The 21,657-nt window shown below is 40.4% G+C and overlaps 1 protein-coding gene across 1 annotated transcript in view; it reads right to left on the bottom strand.

Annotated features, from left to right (window-relative positions):
- Positions 1–21,657, bottom strand: part of LOC310948543 (teneurin-3) — a gene marked incomplete at both ends in the record, with an annotated part of 127,772 nt that overhangs the window by 3,854 nt on the left and 102,261 nt on the right. Inside the window, 8 exons of the mRNA XM_083915705.1 lie at positions 1,235–1,531; positions 2,270–2,505; positions 2,931–3,106; positions 4,684–5,561; positions 8,643–8,797; positions 10,500–10,732; positions 14,506–14,526; positions 16,197–16,446. Of these exons, the coding sequence (XP_083771831.1) occupies positions 1,235–1,531; positions 2,270–2,505; positions 2,931–3,106; positions 4,684–5,561; positions 8,643–8,797; positions 10,500–10,732; positions 14,506–14,526; positions 16,197–16,446 (2,246 nt within the window). The remainder of the gene's footprint in view (positions 1–1,234; positions 1,532–2,269; positions 2,506–2,930; positions 3,107–4,683; positions 5,562–8,642; positions 8,798–10,499; positions 10,733–14,505; positions 14,527–16,196; positions 16,447–21,657) is intronic.

Genomic DNA, 21,657 nt, shown 5'->3' with positions numbered 1-21,657 from the left:
ATACGGATGTTTAATACTATATAGAGGCTTTGTCATAAACACTTCCTAAGAACGCTACTTTAATCTTTCAAATATTCAACTGTTAATGATTGTCTAGTTAGCCAATCCTGCATACATAAGTATGTATGCAACATAAGCAGTGTGTACTATTAACTCCTAGTGCCCACAGAGACTTATTTAATTTATGTACAGTATAAGCAGTTTGAATGTGGTCCGCCTTCTATAGGTTTACCACCTTTTCTTTTAAAATGTCATGCCCAGCCATCCGTTGTGACATAGAGGTTCCCCGTGCTCCCTGAGCTCTCTGTGTTCCTTATGTCAGACTGTGACATGGCCTCTCCAGGTCACGCAATGAAAGGATGCAGCCGAGAGTGGCTGAGGAAATCTCTATAAAATGTTTTTATAGTGGAGCATCTGAGTGCAATCTTAAATACAAACAACCAAACAACTCAAAGGTATAGTGGAAATGAGAGATAGTTTGTGACATGATACAACAGCAGAATGTGAAGATCACAAGAACTACTGTGCAATAACTATAATATACTCTTTGAATCACTATGTATATAATTTAGCCAAGTGTATTCTTTGTTATTTACGAAGGAAGTAAATTCCTATATTTTCCAAAGGATACTGCAAAGCTCGGGGCAGACCTGGACACTACCTGAAACCTACAAACACTGGACAAAACAATAACTACTTCCACATGATACAAAATGACATAACACAGGTAGCCCTCAGGTCTGTCTGTAACTTTACACACAGTGATCTAAAGACAATACCCTGTTATTGCACATGCACTTTATGCTGCTGCCAGGACTGAGGATACTGTCATTTAGTGCTACCTACTGTACCACACATTTTCTAGAACTATGTTACTAAGGCAAATATGGTAATCAGCCATACTGTTTAAACCATTTGGGGCCTAATTTACTTGGTTAATTCTGACATAGTATTATTTACTCCAACATACTGGGCTGAGGTTGAGGTATAGCTTGTGGATGCTATCCCTCCGAACCTCTAAATTATCCTCATAAATCTGCATTTAGTGTGGAATGATTACTGTGTTTGCTAAGTACCTCTGTGAGAAGCAAAATTATGTACATGGGGCTGGTGATTATTACAAAACCGGCCTCTTCAGGGTGACCTGTTCTTTATTCACCCTGTAGCGATAATGACTAGCCTGCTATACTATATAATTCACATATCGCTTCCTCCAGTCATGTTATTTTCTCACCTGCTCCAGATAGGTGTAACTCCATATCTTCCCATCAGCAAACACCCTGGAAACCAGACGGCCTTGGCCATCATACTCAAGTCTCTCAGTGGTAGGACCTCTCTGCAGGGCACTGATTTGCCCACTGCTAGTGCGGCTCACATTAACCGGCAGTAATTTACTGCTGGGCACCCAGAGCACTGGGTGGCCTGCTGTGTCGTATATGATCTTTAAGAGGAACTTCCTGTGGTCATCATAAATCTTCTCTGTCCTCAGGGTGCGATCGTAATCGACAGAAAGAATGTTCCGTCCGTTCACCTGTGGAAAAGATTTGATTTAATAACAAAAAAAACACATCTACTCCTAATAGTGATGACACGATGTGACCAACAGATAACACTTAAAAAATAAATTATACAGCTATTGTACATTGATTACACAATAGTACAAAACCGAGAAGAAATTCTTGGTTTTGATAACACTGTTCTTTGGCTCTTTAAACTGTGTTCACATCACTTTCAATACAGTTGTCACAGAGATTAACACCTCCCTCACAAGGCTCATTTAACTGAGAGACACTCTGGCGGTTATTCAGGTGCACTTAAATCACAACCTCCTAAATTTAGTGGAGACAAAAATTACTCAGAGGCAAAGGAACCACCCAAGTTAAGTTCATGAAGTACTGTAAATCATAAATCTAAGTCAGATTCTAAGAAAGAGGAATGAGAGGAGGTGAACTTTTGCTCAGTCCTGGAACATTGATATCCTTATATCAAGCTGTTTATTTTACTAATACATTTCAATGGAAAGAAATAATTGTAGAAATATTTACATTATATTATAATGCAATAATAAGGCCATAGACCAAGGCCAAAATGGGGTAGATGTTATTTTATGGCCACTGCCCTATTTTGGACAGTCTGACCCAAATAGTGTCACTGCCGTACCACACTGAGGTAAGCACGGCCACCGGAAAACAGACACATCTGTATTCATGACACTCTGATCAACTGCATGTGCCACAAGGAGGAAGAAGAAGAATGAAGAAAAACAAACCCTAAGCTTTCGTCCAAACACGATCACTTTCCCTCTGGCTTGTTCTTTGCGGAAGCGCCATTCAACCAAGTTTTGCCCACTCTCCCCTGGCAAGCTCATGTTGCGTCTGGCTACAGTTGGGTTGGCAGCGCCTGCCAGGATGTGGGGCTCTGTCTGGTAGTGGGTGTCCATCCCATTGGCATAGGTAATCCTCAGCGAGTTGTCAAAGCCCACTTGATAGCTGCTTCTACACTGGTCTATGGATAGTGAACAAAAAGTGCAACTTAGAACAGCAAAATAAGTAATTACACACAGAAATAAATGACAGCCCCCTGAGATAATTCATCAGTGGTTGCACTTAATTATGCTTTAGCTCCTTGATATTTCATATTAGACATTTTTCAGATGAAAAGAATGAACATGAATGATGTGCTGAAATAACTGGACCATCTGTGTCTTAGAGTAGAAACCATTCAGATACTAGGTTGATGTGTCTCCCTGACACCCCAAACCCACACACTGAGAGGGTAATCATTTACACTGTCGTCTGTCAGACCCTCTGAGCTGTAATGATACACGACTCAAGCTTACTCAACATTGCCCCGGCGACCCCCGAAACAATGACAAATAACAGCTTACAAAATAGCTGCCTGAGTCGGGGAGATGAGTGCCGCGGCCTTACCCTGAGCCAAAGTGTAGAAGGCACGAATGGTTGAGGTATTCGTGGTGATGCTGATTTCCTCCTCTGTCATGGAGCTCTCAATGTCCACCGTCAAAGCGCTGTAGATGTCTGTGTACAAGTTATTCACCATTCCAGTGGGGAACGTCACATTCATTAGCCGTCCTTCACTGTCATAGCTGTTGAGGCAAAAAGAACAGAAAGTGACAAAGCATTGATGTGTTTGATGGCTCTCAATGCTTTCAATTATCAGCTCTTTCATACTTAGTAGAGTAAGATCATCGACGGACACATTTGCCATTCTTTTTTTTTTTAAATGTTCAATTTTCAGAGCGTAAGTGAAAGGGCGTCCGTATCAAACCCAAGGCACAATCCAAATATTGGATATGGGAGAATGACATCTCATCAGCTATCAGTTTTATATATAAAAACACACACACTTGTAATTAATTCAATTTTTTTGGATGATTGATGTGTCATTATAATCTCAGCTGAATGCTTTGCGTTTTAGTTATAGTGGGGTATCATTCATGGCATAATGTGACATGACAGCAAATTACACAAGGGAGAAAAATTCACTGAGAGGCCATGCTACCGAGATAAATTGTCATTGTGAGAGAGAATCTAGGAAGCTTATTGAGAAAAGTCCAACATTACTTTTTAAACGTGTGCATGTTAAATCAACGTAAACACCTCTATTGCTCCTCCTCAGCTTACTGCAACATTATTGTACACAATACACATCGTTTAGTCAAGTAAAAAGGAAAAGTAGCAGTTATTAGAATCTAACTAGGTTATTTTACAGATCTGAGGCACATTTTATAATTAGGTTTCAATTAAATGTCAACCCTAAAGCAGTTAGCAGGTACGGTTACCAATTATGGAGTCAGCTTGAACTGAGTTGTGAGACAAGAAAGAACACACACAGGATTACACACAAACATTTTGGCTTCTATTTAGACATCTATCTAACTCTACCTTTGCTAGTTAGATGGCACACATTCAGGGCGCAAAGTGAGGCACAGAGGGGTTGTATTTAGCCTCTTTATTAATCATGGGTGTGTTTCAAGCGTAATATGAATGAAACAAATCATCTTCCATTCGCTTTAAAAGCCAGATGCTCTGTCCCATCAACAACTCAATTGGACTGCTTATGAGCAAATATACCATTAACCTATTTAACTGAGAAGGAGGAGGAGACAAGCATGATGGGCACAGCAGCAGATTATTTTCTTAAAAGATTTACTTAGAGAGGCTGCCTTCAGTGTTAATGTTTCCATGCATGTAGTATTGTCGCAGCAACAATATATCGTGACATTAAATCAGCGAAACCAAAAACTGTAGTAAGTAAACTTCACGTAAGGAAACCATCAGTGTATGCAGGTGGAAAAATAACTCCATTTTTGGTTTCAGAAATAGTCAGTGAAGTTACTAATCCTTGTGTGTAAATGCACACAGTGGAGCAGCAGCAGCAGCTCTGACACTAGCACAATGACAGCTGCGCTGCACTAACCACGGCTTTGCGCCGGGTGGAATATTATTTTTATTCTTAAGCATAATAATATGTCAGAATGCAAAGTGCATTTGTTTTAGTTTATTTGTATTAGTATGCACAAAGTAGGTGTGCCTTAATTTGTACCATGGGCAGGTTCCAGATGCTAAAGGCCTAAATGAATTGCAATCTAAATCATTCTGACTTTTGCAAGCGATGTTAAGATTCCCACACAACGTTCTTGCCAATCTCCATTATACTTACTCGTAGAAAGTTGTCCAACCAATCTCTGATGTCTTTGTTGCCATCAGGCCATTGTTACCATGGTAAGTAAGAAGTACAAGCTCCTGGCCCTGTGCTGTGAGTGTTTTCAGTCCGCCATTGGTGCCCATAGTCAGCCAGATCACCTGGTTGTCAGGGGCGACGATACGCACTGGCGTGCGATTAGGATCTCTACGGATTCTCAGAGTGTTGCCACTGCTGTCGGTTACAGCTGTGATGTCATTCTCTGTGCTGTAGCTGAAAGTATATTTCAAGTCACCAGTGAGCAGGCTTGCAGTGTGTTGGTGGGTGCCATTGATGTCAAACACATACAGCTCTTGGGCATCAGGGGAAGCAACCTCATATGTATTGGCACTAGAAGTTGGCCCATTTCTAGATATGGCCCGGATGCGGATGTTGCCCAGGTCTGCCACGTAGAGTGTTCCATCTGGAGCTGCCACTAAAGAAGATGGAGCATTGAGCCTTGCATCTTTGGCATAGCCGTCCCCTGTCTGGTAACAGTCACAGTTGGCATCATTCTTGCAATCGCAGTCAGAGGGAGACCCGGCCAAATGTGTTATCTCACCATCCACAGAAACCTTTCGGATCCTGCTCATCTTTCTCTCATCTGTCTCCGCTATGTAGATGGCCCCATGGTAAGATATGGCAATGGAAACAGCAGATTCTATAGGGGTTAACTGGGCCCTTTGACCACCAGCCACACCACGCTCCAGTCCAGCCAATGGGCAGTGGAGAGGTCGGCCAGCTGCAATGCTCACTTGACCGTTCTCTGTGATGCGCAGCACAATATTGTTGTCCAGTATATACAGAGAATTGTCCATGGGGCTAACTGCTAAGTCCGTGGGCCACTCCAGAATCACCTGAAATACAGGACATCATTATCTCAAATGACACATTTAAAATAAAAGGTAAAGCTGATTACTCAAAGTAATCATGGCCAATCAATAGATACTCTTTATCATAATAAATAAATGATGCAGTGATGCAAACATAATCCCAGTTCATATGCACATGGACAATAAAGCACATTCAAAATGTGCATTGTGGGACTGTCTGATTAAGCTGTGAGTAAGCTGTTAACAGACAAAGTCCTGCTCTTTCAAGCTAAACTGTTTCACTGGCCTCGGACAGGCAGTTTATTTCCTTGTGAGATTATTTTTATCCATCAGTCTCAAGGTACAATGTATCTAGTTGATTAGTTGCAGTGTAATCTCCCTTTACATTATGTTAGTTTGTTTTAGAACGTATAGCTTCAATTGGCCTGAAGGACGAAAATAAATAATATATCTTAAACCGCGGGATATTAGATTAGTGCTTATCTTCTTGTGCTTGCACTGCTGATACATGAATTTACAGGATAATTCTGGCCACAGTGACTTTTAATACAATTTTCCATTATGCCCTCATCCCCTCTAAACATTTACATTTTATCATGCTATTACTGGGATTTAAAACTAGTGGGGGTTATGCCCTGTGTAGCTATAGCATAGCTGCCAAAATAACCCTGAGCATGCATATTAACCTGAACCTGAACAAGGAGAGCCCTATTAACTGACCAATTAAGTATATCAAATTAAATCAAAATTAAACTATCTCACATAACCACATCTTTGGGAAAAAATAAACAAGTGCATATTACAATCTGAAGCTTTAACCCTGGCCAACTATTACAATCTGCTTGTGAGACATCAGTGAATTAAAATATTATAGTGAAAATGAATGGCCTGGCCTTAAACATAACTGTGTCATTTAAACAGTCAAAATGCTCCAGAAATGTGCTTTTCCACAGGGCTATTAACATACTGCCTTCAAGGCTGATACTAGTTAAACTGCACTGAGCCAATTCTCTAGCTGGGACGCCTGAGGATCATACGGTCTTGCCAAAACCATGTCTTTATTGGCTCAAACCAAATGACTTGGTTAATTAGCAAAAAGTGACAAGCTTAATCCTTTGTCTTCATGTTCTCTTATGCCCCCCCCCCCCCCCCTTCCACCCATGTCCTTCATGTTCACCCACACACAAACACAGATTGCTCTCTCCCGTTCACATTATAAATGTTCTTATGCAGCCAAAAACAAACACAAATCTCCCAGCTCTTATTCGTGTTGATGCATTTCTATCATTATCTAACCTCTCAAAAGGGCAAAATACTATTTGTGCTATCTGTTGTCCGGGTCATTGGGATTTTACAGTTGCAGTCTCTCTTATCTACTTTTAAAGTGGTTTGACTGCAGTCTGCTACTCTGTCTTTTTGCGAGATGATCTGCATTAGAACCTTAGATATCTAATTAAAATGGAAATTGGTTAGTTTAAAAACAACGCTGCTATGTCTGGTGCATACTGTACATGTAAGAGGTGGGAGAACGTGATCCTACGGCAATTTCATTTTTTTCAACAGCCAATAAATTCACTTTCGGCAGAAACAGGATATTGAGGATGCTGTGAAGGCATCCATTTTCATATGATAAGCCTTTTTTCGTTTTTTTAGTTTTCTTCATTACTCATCTTAAGTCAGATAAAAACTCTAAAGGCGTGAAATGAGGAAGGATATTAATGTTTAAGCATAAGGAGCTGCACTTCTACTTTGGAAGAAATGCCATGGTATCGTAACGCTATAACCTATTTTGTAGGGCCACGGTGCTGCTTTTGTGTCAGCTCATTCACAGGGACTTAGGAAATATCGTGGCACAAAGCCGGATGTTTCCAGGTGCTGTTGAAGAAAAGGTTTAATGTGCAGCGAACTTCCTTCATTATCATGTATAGTGTAAGTGTCCTCAATTCTGAGTATTTCTAGTGAAACACTGAACAATAATTCGGCTCAAGCCACATCAAAACAAGGCCCCCAAATTGAGTAATTATTCTTTCCTCCATATCTTCGGCCGTGACCTGAAAACTCATCTTCTAAATAACAAACACTTCACGTCTCCGCTTCCTCCCTAAATCACATCTTCCTCCTCGCACATATTTTTCTCCTGTAGTTTCAGAGGAAATGCTCTGCTCTTGTCGAGTTGGAAAAAAAACAACTTTTTTTTTGCCAAGCACCTTATAATCTTGGTGTTCTAGGAATTGGAGCTCATTTCACTCACGTCACTGTATGTTTCTCTGGATAAGATCTTTCAGTTTAGGCCTTTTTTTTATATTTAACATCTATTTAACTGGGAATTTCCTCAAAGAGATTAAAATTTTCCTTTTAAAGTGCTGACCAAGAGAGGCAGCAATAACAATGTCATGAGCTAACATCATTAAGCAGATAACAGGACATATCTCACTAGATCAGAACTGAACAAAAATGGGATTATAAAACCATAAATAAGATTGCCAATAAGAAGCATTTAAAAGATAACATCTTTAAAACAAAGTGAAGAGGGACTTTAAAATCAACCTCAGGGCAATCGAAAATATCTGGCCACCGGTATAAATAAGTAAGAATTATATAATGCCATCAAAACAAAAACTGAATTACACTAAAACATCAAGATTGTAATATTCTCTGAAATGAGATCAGATGGGAGCATTGAGTTTCTGCAGTAATGATTTACATTCCCAGAAAGAGACCTGTTTTTGCAATTTTAGATTTAATTGGAGAAGGTTCCAGACAGAAGGAGCAGCATGCAGAACAGCTCTTCTACCTCGTTGTGAAGAGTATAAGAACTGTTAATGATAATATAATATAATTTAATATATATAATAACGATGAAAAAGAGAGAGAAGTCTTTCCCTCCCTCAAAAAGCGGTTGCGCCAAAAAGATTATCATTCGTGTGAAGAAGTTCTACTGCATATGTAATATATGCAGTTATATAACACTGCATATCCACGATGAGTCATGGGTGAGCAAACAGAGGGTTGGAGGGGTGGGGGCACAGGGTGGCGCTGTGACAGGTTCTGTGTGAACATACAGGCAGGGTTAACAACTGTCTGGTACATTTGTGTGCAAGTCACCTGGTTGATGTCCATGCTGTTGTCACAGGTCAGAGGGCGAGCCGACGTCAGGTCGTTTGAACCAAGGAACGTGGAGATGATGCCATTCTGGTCCACCTTTCTGATCGTGGTGCCATCAACAAAATATATCAGGCCATTCTTGCCCACGGCGATGCCTGTTGACATCAGGTAAAATGAGAAAAAGAGAAAAGAAAGGGGAAAAACTTGTGATAACAGGAAAACAAGGTAGATATGAGGCAACTCTGCTTGCATGACTGAGTGGACGGAACACGATGGATACATGTGTCAAGCTTGCCTTCCCATTATTCAGGTCACTGCAAAAAGCACAGCCATCAATAATTCAAGGGCTGCTTTTCTGGTATTAAATTATTTCTCAGGCAGAAGTGGGAAAGGTTGTATTCATACGGTATATATGCACTTGCCGCGTCTTGTAACCCTCCTCTCTAAAAAAAGGACCTCAGGACCACTGGTGTCAATGAGTGGTGCATTTGGGAGATTTTTTTTGACATCGGCAATCATCAACAATCTGCACACCATTTAAGAAATGAATGAGCGGGCGAGCAGAAATGACAGCTTTGGCCAATTTTAGATGAAAGGGGTAAAAGACAGGCTGTTGCCATGGTGACAACTCTAAATTGTCTCAATGATTGAGTGTCAGCTCGGAGTTGTAAGTTGCAGTCGAGCTAGTGTGGAGTTGCAATAACCATTTGTCCCAAACTGGGAAAATACATTAGCAGGCCAGCCTCCACATCGCTCTCTGCGTCACCGTGCTGTTAATAGAGACCAGCACCTATGGGTATTCAATCATACCCCACATGCAGGCAGGCTGTGTCTCATACTTGACATTGGTTTTAAAATGCCGTGGTTTTGAGAGCAGCTGATCTCAGGAATATATTTGTAGAGCTATTTGTATATTTGTAAGACTGTTCCTTAGTTTCTGGAAGATTTTAAATGTTTTTTAAAAATTCTTAAACTTCCGTTTTACTCCCAAGGTATGATTTCTTTTTCAATGAAGTCTTTAAAAGCTTCTATGGAAGGTGAGTGGTTTGGTTTGACCTGTGGCTAGGTCTGCTCAAGATTGCTTTCTACTAAAACATTTACGAGTTGAGGGAGCCCACGGTGAATCCTTGGGAGCTGGCTATTTGACAGTCTGAGATTCTCAGACAGATGAAAAGTGTCACATTTGAGCAGAGTTCACCAAATGTCTGAGAAGAGAAAAAAAAATGCAGCCATCTGCTGTTTCTTCTCTGGTCTCGGCTTCCACCCACTCCATCATTAGAGTCGCTCCCTCAGATTGCCTTCACTCAAGCCTTTATCACCCAGCTGAAGCTGAGCTATTGCATTTGGCATTCAGAGCGGGCAACAACTAGCACAAAACAATTCATCTCAGGCTTTTCATCCAGGAAAATTTATGGGAAAGTGAGCAATCCAACCACAAATGGCACAAATGTCCATGTGAATGTGGACAACAGGTTGTGCATAGCCGGTATCAACTTGTGGATGGCTGTTACTTTGAGCTATGAAGGACTGGCAACTTAAATTTCACAAGAGCTGTTTGATAAAGGACAAGTATACATTTTAAAGGAGATTTAAAGGAAGATCCAGTCATGCAAAATAAATTATGCATTGGCCTATATTTATGGAAGATAAAACATGATTTACAACCCGTTAATTTTAACACATGACCCACAACTAAAATTCATTCATTAAAATCAATCAGTAGGCCCAGGCTTGGCACAAACCCCAATGGCACACATAAATTAAAATCTAGCAGTTGCCACTACTGACTGAGAAACCCATCACTGTGTCCCACCCCTTTAATTTGAGTTCAACATCATCATTAGTTTTAAACGATACCTTTGGGTCCGGTGAGAGAGGCCTCTGGAGCTTTGCCTCCATCGCCACAGTGGTTCTCATCAAAGGGAAGACAGTGCTCCCCAGTTCCTGCCACCACCTCTGCGTTCGACTGCAGCTCCTTGGTCCCGGTTAAAGTTTTCGGCCTGTAGATCCTCCGGGAGTTTGTGTCCGACACGTACAGTTGGCCACTTACTGGATCAGTTGCCAGGTAATACCGGTGTGCCGGGTTGTTACTGCATTCAAAACAATGACTCAGTTAAACACCATTTACTGTTCCTTTATTCTGCATACCCTGATGGTCTCCCCTTGCCATTTTCTTACAACGGAGCCAAAAAGTCCAATAACGGTGCACATATGATCTAGATCAATAATCTCTGTAAGATACCTGAAACAACCTCAAAGCCCGAACCTACTCCTGATGAAATGTAGCCTGATTTTCCCCCTGAATTAAACAATTAGAGTCACGAAGATTATTGATTCCATTATACCTCTCCAGAGAGCCAACGTTGTTTTCATTATGCATTAGATTGTTTAGGTTGTGCAGATAGATAAACACTTAAAATACTCTCAGAATATTCAAGGACAGGGTCTTGTGTACTAACAGAAAGTCATGCATACTATCAAACATTGTTTTAAGTGTTTTCGCATTCATACATTTTTTAAAATTGCATTAAAAAGAGGTGAGATAAACTTCATGCCAATGTTCAGTCAGATTAGGTTCTAGCATTTAGGCTTATTTCCTAAAAGACACATTAATGTCTAATTAAGTGCAACTTGAACGTTCAGCTTGATTTACTTTATAAACCTTATTAGCGATTTCAAATGAGTGGCTGCATTGTCATGCGTGTGGATAATGAAGTGAAGAGGATCTATTTTTAATGTTGTGAAAAAAGTCGCAAATCATTTTCACAGCAGAAAGAAAGAGTAAAGCCTTTGTGAATGGATAAAAAAAAAAAGGCAAAAAGTGAAGGTTGAAATGATGGAAGTCAAACTGAAGTGAACAGGATGTGTTGTGATCATTTCATTGGTTATCACTCCCTGCAGGGAAAAGTCTTGGCTCCACGTTCATTATGTTTTCTGTCTCATAATGGATCCATTAATCAGGGGGCAGACATGTCAAGGATTAGGAATCAAAAGATTTTACAACAGGTGATTGACTGATATTTAGAACTAAAAAATGAAATTATCATTTTCAGTGATAGTCCTTGTAAACATTTTCAAAACGCTGATATACTATTGCATTAACCTTTTCTGCTAAGGCAGGGCTGATACATAGCAGGTGCTTAAGTGTCATTAAAGAGCTAAAAACAAAGGCAGTTAACATGAAAAATAGCTCGCGTTACAGTGCAGTCGTAAACATGGCTTCTCTGGTTGTACTTGAGCTTAATGGCACTTCAGTCAATACTGGTTGGCTTTGGAAGGGGGATAATGTGATGGCAAAAATAAATGTGGTCATGAAACATCTTTATAAAATGATGAAGATGGAGTCATAAAACTTGACAACTCTTATGAGTCAAAGTAAATGCCCCAAATAGGTGGCTGCCATCAAGTCCTCATTAAGAATTCAGCAAGACATATATGGGTAACCCTTTTTTTTACAGTCAACCTGCAGGGGGCGGACGCAATAAATGAAACACCTGTAGGACGTTGTGCGGTACAATATAACAGCCCTGCAGGAAATAATTCCTTTGTGAAGCTTAAACGGTAAAAGTCACTGGGAATTTAACATCTAAAGTTTTTTGTGTAAATATATTGAGTCACTTACACAGAAATACATGGGGAAATAGGGTAAAAAAATACCAAAATTCCCCTCTAAGTGTGGTAGTATGTATGGTAGTGACCCGTAGGTTGTCCGTAGTCCAAGCTCTGTCTCGGACTACAGACTTGACTTCATAGAGGATGTAGGTGAGAGGAGGATGCCAAGCTGACGTGGATCATGGACAACACCTCACCCACTGCATGAGACTGTGGGGGCCTTAAGCAGCTCCCTCAGTAACAGACTGTGACACCCACAGTGTAGGGAGAAGCGCTACGGCAGGTCCTTCATTCCATCTGCAGTCAGACTTTTTTAAACACGAAACACTGTTGTTGTCTCACCATCACCCACATTTACGACATGACAGACGATCCTGTGAAATTTCCTGCTTGTATCCTGTGCAATTGTATTATTCTTTCTATTTTCTGGGACAATGCTATGTGTATGTTACAATTATGGGTGTAATAATTCTCCACGATATCTTCACAGAGAAATATGCGTAGGTGTATATATTGTTATTTAATTTGTATTTTTGTTTCGTTGCATGGTCTGAAATCAGCACCCACCAACTTCGAGTAAAGTGTTGGCAGCGAGGTGTGAAACCATCAGACCATCCGCTACTTTGGTGGACAGGCAAAACACGCAACAGAAAGTCATGTTTAGTGAGTTTTGATTTGATAGGGTTAAAAAATAAGACGCCGCACATACCAGCGGTAGCGTGAAGCTAAAAATTCAGCTGTGCTTTTCTAGACATTGTGGCCACGAACAGAGTCAGAGGTGATGATGGAGAAACAACAGCAGTGTTTCATCATCCTGCTTCCCTGAAGTCACCAGCGGGGCAACATTTAGACTTGACTGTGAATTATGGAAACAAACAGTAAAGTTGTGGGCTCTGAAGGGACTTCATAGTGCATTCAGACGCCACTTAACTCAGACTTGTTGTGAACCACCCTTCACTGGGAATTTAACATTTAAAGGAAACAATCTCGGTGTTATTCTTTCATTGAAATTTTTGTGGAAGTGGAAGAAAATCTTTTTTGAGTGGCGGACTAAAAAAAAAGTTAATCTCAGACTCTTTTTTTTTTTTACTCTTGAGCTGCTACAAGTGAATTTCCCCTGTGTGGGATTGAAGTTTATTGCATCTTATCTTATCTTATCAAATCTCAACAACATGTCATGCTAACCTGCATGTCAAGCAAGCAGCTTCGTTCAACTCGAAGGACAACTCATTTTTCTGTTTCGGGGAAAAAATATGAGACCACAGTAATTTTAGCTTGTTTTTCTAGTTATATCCACTTTTAAATAATAAAAAAAAAGGAATCTGCTGTTGCCCTTTAGGTCCATTTAGGGTTTTACAAAAACAAAATGAAAGGAAATATTAGTCAGACTGTCGGACTGGCAGTGACCTGAACAGTTGTGGTCATCCATCCCACATCATCAGAGCAACATGAACGACCTCTAAAGGAAAATCAAAACAAAGTTTATTTTTGTGACCGAAAACAAGTCGTGTTGCACTCCGAGCTTTATTTTTCTTCTCTGGTGTTCTTGTATAGCTGACAAACTTACACTGAGATACTCTGATACATGCACCGATCAGTGCTGCAGACAGCGGACGGATTAGGTAAATTAGTTTGAATATGAAATTCATTAAAAAAAAAAAACCTCGCACATTCATTTAACAGAATGCTGTTGTCATAACACAGGCACTGCCTTGACAGTTTACTCTGCGTAGCACCTCTAGCCCTCATGGTCATGTTTATCATTGGGACGATCTAATTGCCACCAATGTGCGTCTTCACTTGATCTGATGATGTTGTTGTTAATCATGAATACAAAGCAGTTGTGTTAGCCCCTCTGGATAAGAGCATCTGCCAAACACCATCACAGTAAATGTAATTATGCCGCACAATGATACCGTTTATTGCAGAGCTAATGCATTGCCTTACACTAGCTACAGGAGTGTCGATATGTTTACATTAACTTCCTTTTTTAGATGTATATCTAGAAATACTTTAAATATGTAAAGGATTGCAGAGTGTGTGGTAGTACATTGCACAAGTTCCGACAGATTGTGCGCTCTTCCGCTTGTTTAATCAAGCTTTAATTGGTTTGTTATAATTACAGATTGTAATCACTGGGGCTAAAGGTGACTGTAAACAAAAAAGTTTTCCATATACTTAAAAAGAAGATGATACAGATGGTGATGTGCGAGGAATATTAAAGCAACATGCACTGATATAATACACCTACCTGTGTCTAAAGTCTTTATTCCTATGACAGGGTACAGAGGGAGTAGGAAAAGAGGGAAAAATAATTAATTCAATCTTAAAAGGATACTTTACTTCTCATTTTCAAGGTTTTTATTAAACCAAATCAAACAGTTCCCTTGTCATGGATGTCCTATGAATCTCCTTGTCGGGAAATACTTAAAGGCTGTAAAAGGATATTTTTTTCCCCCTCACAGTATCCAGTGAGGGAAAAAAAAACAAGCAGCTGAATCTCAGAAAGTCAAAGTATTCCCTTGAAGAAAACACAGCCACTAGAAAAAGTCACAGGCAATGACAATCCGTTTGGCAGAAAGTGGAGAGGCAGGACTGTGGCAGAGATTTACAATCCGCAGAGAGAAAAATATGCCCTCCTATCTTCATAAAACCCCATCCTGCATTACTACTGCTCTTCTCAATTTCGCCACTCATATTGAAATATTGATTCTACCACTTGTTACATTACCCAATGAAGCCAGAATCTAAATACAGACTTTACGCTAATATCATTTGAAAGAGGTTCAGGGAGTCCCGTATGGAGTATCCGTGCGTTTATATAAAAACAAGCATGCATCACACAAACCATAAACTGACGCCGCTTTGGTCTGTAAATGTTTGGAAGAGACTAGCTTCAAATAAAATATAAGTAAATATTCTACAAGCAATGAAGATTTGGCTGATTATGCAAAGAAAATGGTACTTTTTCTTCTGTACTGCTTTAAATCGGCACTGCTACTGCCATCTACTGTGAACTAAAATTGTCCTTAGTGTGTCTTTTATGTCAGACTGAGTTTAATTTGGCCAACACATCAAGTTTTCATAGTGTTTGTGTTCCTCTCCATGTAAACAGAGTTAAACAGTTGCTTGGAGACACAGACCATTTCTTAAACCATTATTTATCTGGGATAGGGTTGCTGAGCATGCATGCTCTTTTACAGCAGCACTGTGCTTCATATTCAAAAGGTTACACACATCCTCGTATGGGAATTGCCCCGTAGTGGCTGATCACTGCGCAGGTACTTCGGCAGGTTCCTGAGGTAGAGAGGACGTTTTTCTGTCACTTCCCCTCTTAGATTTTCACCTTCGATTCTCCTAATCCTTCTAATCTGAATGCTAATTCACAAACAACTTGATGTACAACTACCACCAACAGTGTGGCGATCCACGTCCTTTAAAGGCAGTTTTCATATGTTTGTCATGTATGTGTCTCATGGCGGATGATGGCCCCATGTACATTTAATCAACATCTGCCACTTTGCAATAAGCCAACTGGCCGAATCAGAGCCATTGCTGAAAGAAGCCAACTCGGCACAAGGGTGTAAATCCTCCCAATTACACACTGAAGACAGGATGTCTTTCCTAATTATGGAGATGGATAGAGAAACGATTTCAAATTTCTATGGGAAGGGGAAATATGTGTGACTCCACGCTGGAGGCTATGTCTAGGAATATAAAGTGGAACCTTTAACTGTCTATAATTTTAAGGGGTCAGCTACAGTATGTTTCATGTTTTTGTTTGTTCTTGGAACAGGAGTTGGCGCTCATTTCATCTCTATTCTATTACAAACCATTTGATGTAGAGACGGAGGTAAAGAGTCAAGAGGTCGCGCAATAAACGTCCCAAACTAGATGTAACAGGATCTTGATTGAATGATGATTGAAAATAATCGATCTTACCTGAGCTCCATGATACTTGTGACATTGCCCGATGGGTAGATGCGTCGGATATAGTTGAAATCTCCGACGTACAGACTGCCATCAATGCCCCATGCCAGAGCCACTGGTGCCAACAGCTTGTTGCCCTGGGCCTGCCCGTTACAGCTGGGACACGAGATGCTTCTGCGCCGTCCGTTCCCCATGACAGTGGAGATCACAGGAGGCTGGAGAGAGATGAACTGGTTCTCCCCGCTGCCTTTGTAAAGAATGCCTGGGAAACAAAACAGCAGTTATTTTGCAGGTGTGAACGTATGACAGGTGTTTGACACCGGTAGCAGATACTGGACCCCGTATTTGACTGGGGAGTCCCCAGAGATACAGCTCTCTTATAAAGACTGACCTGGCCATAATGAAATAAACAGGAAAGGAATATTCACGTGTTGAATTTACAATAAAAAAATTAATTGGTTTGGCATTTTGGGAAATATGCTCGCTTATTTTCTCACCCAGAACTAGATGAGAAAAGAATGCCTACTTAATTAACGTTGTGTTTCGTTTGTACACAAACAGACAGCAAAAAAAAAAGTTGCGGTTTAGGATACAGTAGAGTTATGATCTGGATTTAAAACGATTTACTGCTCTGCTTCCAGTCTTTATGCTCAACTAGGCGGACCTCCTGCTGGTTTTAGTTCCATGTTTAACAGAAATTCTGATTGAACTCATGACAAGAAAGGGAATAAATGCATTTCATGAAACATTTAACTATTCCTTTCAAACAAGAAACAACCTGTTTTTATTAAATAATATTGATTCATGTATGTGGATCAATTTACCTTGTGAATTCTTAAATATATACCAATACATATCAAAGTAAAATATATTTGGCAGTAACTGCCATGATTGCAGTCTGACTGCCATTTCACAAACTCTGAAACTGAAATTAAACTAAAGTAACTGCATTTGTTTGAATCAACAGTGAATACTCTAGTTTTAATTACCACATGCTGCTACTAACATAAGTAAAAATGATGTGGTTTAATACACAATTTAAGATTGTTTGACTATTTACGACTCTTACATAGCTTTGTTGAATACTCAGTTCTGATTTGTCAACTGCAGCATTCTACAGTTTGTGAAGAACAGACCACTGCTATGGATGCAGTTCAAATGATGGATTTCTTTAGTAAGTAGTCGTCTAATAAGCAGAGTAAAGACCCTGATGTGAGGACCTGCTCACTTACATATAACACACCTATGATAGGTTCTCATTATTGTAGATCCTTTGTCCATTATCCCTTAAAGGCCCTTTAACATTGCCTTTAGGAGTAAAGATCAGACAAATTCATTTAAAATTTAAATAAAACACAATAGTCCAGTTGGAGTACAGTGGAAGCAGCAACTAATTGACCATCAATCCAACTGATATGCCCAAATACTTTAGTAAAGAACTGCTTCAGTAGGTTCCTGAAAACTTTACACAAAGCTGTAATTAATTTGATGTAAAATAATGTTCTTATAACTTGGCAGGGAGACGCTTTTCCCCAAGTCACAGAGAGGTGGTAAACATAAATACAGCACAGTGTACTTCCCCCTAATAATAGTGCATTTCACTGAGGACTCACCAAATTTGGTGACTCATGACAGATTAATATTTTAACAAGAGGAAGATATAGCTGCCTTTTTAGGGGGAGGGGTACTGATATAGTGAGACTCTCTTCAAAGGGTGGAAAACACATCAAAGAGAAGAAGTGCATGCTGGAAGCGCTTAATTATTCACATCCAACAACTTGTTTGAATTCACACTGCCTCTGTCCTAATTAGTGGATCTATGACACCACTGAATGGCCACATAATATTGTTCTCCCACGGCGTTATCCCATAAGCCATCGTAACCCTCGATGTTTGTGAAATCGAGCGTGCGGCTGTGCTGCTTGTCCCTTCGCTGATTAGTTCCTTTCATTGATTTAATTGATTGAAGGGCAAATTCAAATGAAGGCACGGTCTGGCGAGACTCTTGACAGGACGATCTGACCAATCCGTCTTTTGTATCCGAGAGCATTAAACATGAGCCTCTAACAAAGACAAATAGGTCCGGGGGACGGCTTTATGCGTGACGCCATCAAACGCACGACCTTGGGACTTTAATTGAACTGTGATCCATGTGTCTGCTCACTGAACGAAACACACGGTGTGATGAGAACTAACTGAGCTGCAAGGGGGACATTGCACCCAGGAACACAGCTACAAATAACAAAATTGCTATATAGTCTGATCAGAATTTCTGTTTGTGCGATAGCTTCTTAACATTCTCTGAAAAAACAAAAGACGTTTTTAATATCCAGGAGCCTAATGCGGTGTGTAGGACATGGATCAGTTGGAGCAGTCGAACAGTTTGGCCGACGTTCAGTTTTCAAAAAAGGAAAAAAACAAACATTTACTGCTCAGGTCATTTTGGCAAGCTGTCGCAGCAGTCTTCTCTATTTACACTTCCATCACAGTTTACTGTACACACAAGTCTTAACATAGGCTATTACGCAGTGTAATGGGATGGATTTAATAGTGCTAATACTAATCATTCATCAACTACCACCCATGATGATGACACACTTAGTATGGACGCTAAACACTTCCTCTTTTATCTTTATCACAAACACAACTTCTGCTGCTCTCAACTTGGAGGGAGTTGGGAGATAAAGGTTTAGTTCCCCCCCCTCAAGGACACTTGGTCATGACACATTACTGCTGATGATTGTTGCGAGGATCAAGCTTGTGACGTCTCAGCTGGAGTGCTGCACTGATGGGAATTTGGCTTCTGACTATCCGTTGCCTCAGGCTGAAGAGGAGGACTCCTACAGTGTCTGGACTTAAATGGCTTTGCAGTCATTCAGTGTATTTCTAAGTATTTTACATTTTTATGTATTTATTTTTTTAAAGCAGAGTCTAGAAAACATCCATAAAACTGCCCATAAAACTCTCTAATAAATAAAAATACAGCTACTGTTGTTATATGAGACAAGGAGAAATACAATTTGCCGAAGCTCTGTTTTTCTGCACGGACAGAAACAAACTCCCTCGACAGATTTTGCAGAGGCGACTTAAAGTCAAAGTACAAGTATAGCAGCTGAATAGATCAACCATTAGGGATGTGTCTGCCCATTGATTAGTATAAATGGATCTGTGGAGGCGTGTTTGAGTTCTGGATAGAAGTTGGTGAAAGAGATAAGTCACAGTTGCGCTTGGCATTGTGAGAAAGGGCTTTTTTCAGAAAGTCTGTTAATCTGTTGTCTCTTTTGCTCCAAGATCACTCCAACGCTGCTCCGTCCAGCAAAGACCGAAGAAAACCCATAAAAGAATGCAACTGCATGTCACGCAGCTTTTACCACATTATTAAAGACTCCGACACAGTTAAGACTCTGAAAGTAACATTGAATTTGCCATATAATAATGGAGAGATATTGAAAACAATCTCAATTATAGATGTGTATAAAAATAAATGAAAGTGGAGGCGAGTGTCAGGATCAAATATGAAGGCCATTTTTTATCAGCAAACGAAGCTGAAAATTTAAAGCTAGGGAACGAGATATTTCAGCAAGGAAACGGAATTGCTGTTGCTCTACTTTATTCACATCTATCTCCAGTAGAAGTGATAATTCTTCACTACGCTGTCTCGAACTACAAGGCCACCTTTCTGAATACACTCCGTTTCTTCAATTGATTCCTTTCTTGGAATCATTACAGAAGGAAATTATTTGTTTGATAAAAGGCTAATTTGAGTCATGTAGAGGGGGAAAAAATGCTTTCATGCCGACATCCCAGCTCCCGTGATTAATGGCACAAATGCAAGGCCGAGCCTCCATACCTGATAAAAAAACTGGAGCGCCCTGAGCAATGTCACCTTGGTGACACATAGAGAGTACAGAGATTGGTAGGGGAGGAGCGGCAGTGTGTCTTAATTGCACCCTGTCCTTCTCTGTTCTCCTTTGCGCTGTGTCATTCTCTGAGATACCACCCAGGCTATCACTGATCCACCATGATAGAGGCTAAAAAGTGGGCAGGGAGCCTCTCAGTGCTTCAAATGCAGCCTGTGTGTGAACTGTACAGTAAGCACACTCGAGATACTGAGATGCTGAACCCTGGCTGTGTCCAATAAGAATCAGCTATGTTACCCAAGATAGAGACAAGCTGTAGATTGAGGGGAAGAAATATCCACTTGTAATGAAGAAAGGAGGGGCAGGAGGACATGACTAAAGCACAGACACCAGCAATTTGCCTTATCTAGTTTGACAGGCTCTGGGGTAGGAGCAGAGAGAGGGAGACAGCTTTTGCTTGGGTTTTTTTCCACAAGCGATGAGAGAAAAAGTCCTCAGATGTTCGTGGTGGTGTGAAAATGAAGCAGGAGTCACAACAAAGAGCGATAGAAAATGTCTGGAGCTAAATCGCTGTGCAGCTGCAGAGGGCCGCGGCTTGCTAACATGTTGGGTGAGGACATTAGTCAAGGTTTACAGCATTAAAGAATCAATACTGGAGCAGCAATGAAGGCAAACAGTGATATTTGGATTCATCTTCATGCCAGCCGAGGATATCGAACCGCATTCCTTTCCCAAAAACCCACGTGGGTCATAAATCTCAAATGTCAAAAAGTGGGTGAATGCAAGACTGAATAATTCAGTTTGGATCGAGAAAATGCAATGGAGAAAAAAAACCAAGGCGCAGACTCCCAACCTCTGCACTAAAATTGCATATGTGAGGAGAAAGAGGGATAGGATTGCAGATAGGGTTATGTTACTTTGATGTGCAGACAGTATAAACTAGCAAACCAAAGTCGCTAACAGAAACATTTCACAGTCTTGAAGAGCTCACTGTCTTTGGGTTGGTTGAGCTAAAAGGATTGTGGCATGAAACCCTTTTGGCCAAATTGATTACTCTCCTGTAAGATAGGGGTAAATTAGACAGAGCAACATAAGTTTGCTGAACTATTTTTGAATCTTTCAAATTTAGTCAGACTTTGCTATTTATTTTTGGGGCGGTGCTGTGATAGGACAAGTGAAACGTGTGAAAAAGCCTCGGGAAGGCTGCAGCATTTACTCTGCAAGAAAAACTTGACACCATCTGGTTGCTTTATTTCTGTCATCACCGTTTCCATGTACAAGCACAACCCTGTAGATGACGATTTGTTCATGCACAGTAACATCCAATTTTCTGATATATCAGACGCCTAGCACAGCTCAGTCTAATAAAGGATGCAGCATGCATTAGCATATCACAGGTGTGCATCTATCTGTTGATCACAAACGCAATCTCATAACAACAACAACTATCACTCCAACTGTGATGCTGCCACAGTGAAGGCTTAGGAGATGGGTGTGCGATACTTTGAGACAGGTGAGATGAAACGCAACGCACCAGCAGCAGTCGAGCTAGAGGCAAATTTCAGTGTTCTTTTGCACACTTCACAAACTTCATGTTTTGGATGGTTTGACAG

Source organism: Echiichthys vipera (assembly GCF_963691815.1).
Source record: "Echiichthys vipera genome assembly, chromosome: 6".
NCBI lineage: Eukaryota > Metazoa > Chordata > Actinopteri > Perciformes > Trachinidae > Echiichthys > Echiichthys vipera.
This window is presented reverse-complemented; position numbering and strand designations above follow the sequence as displayed.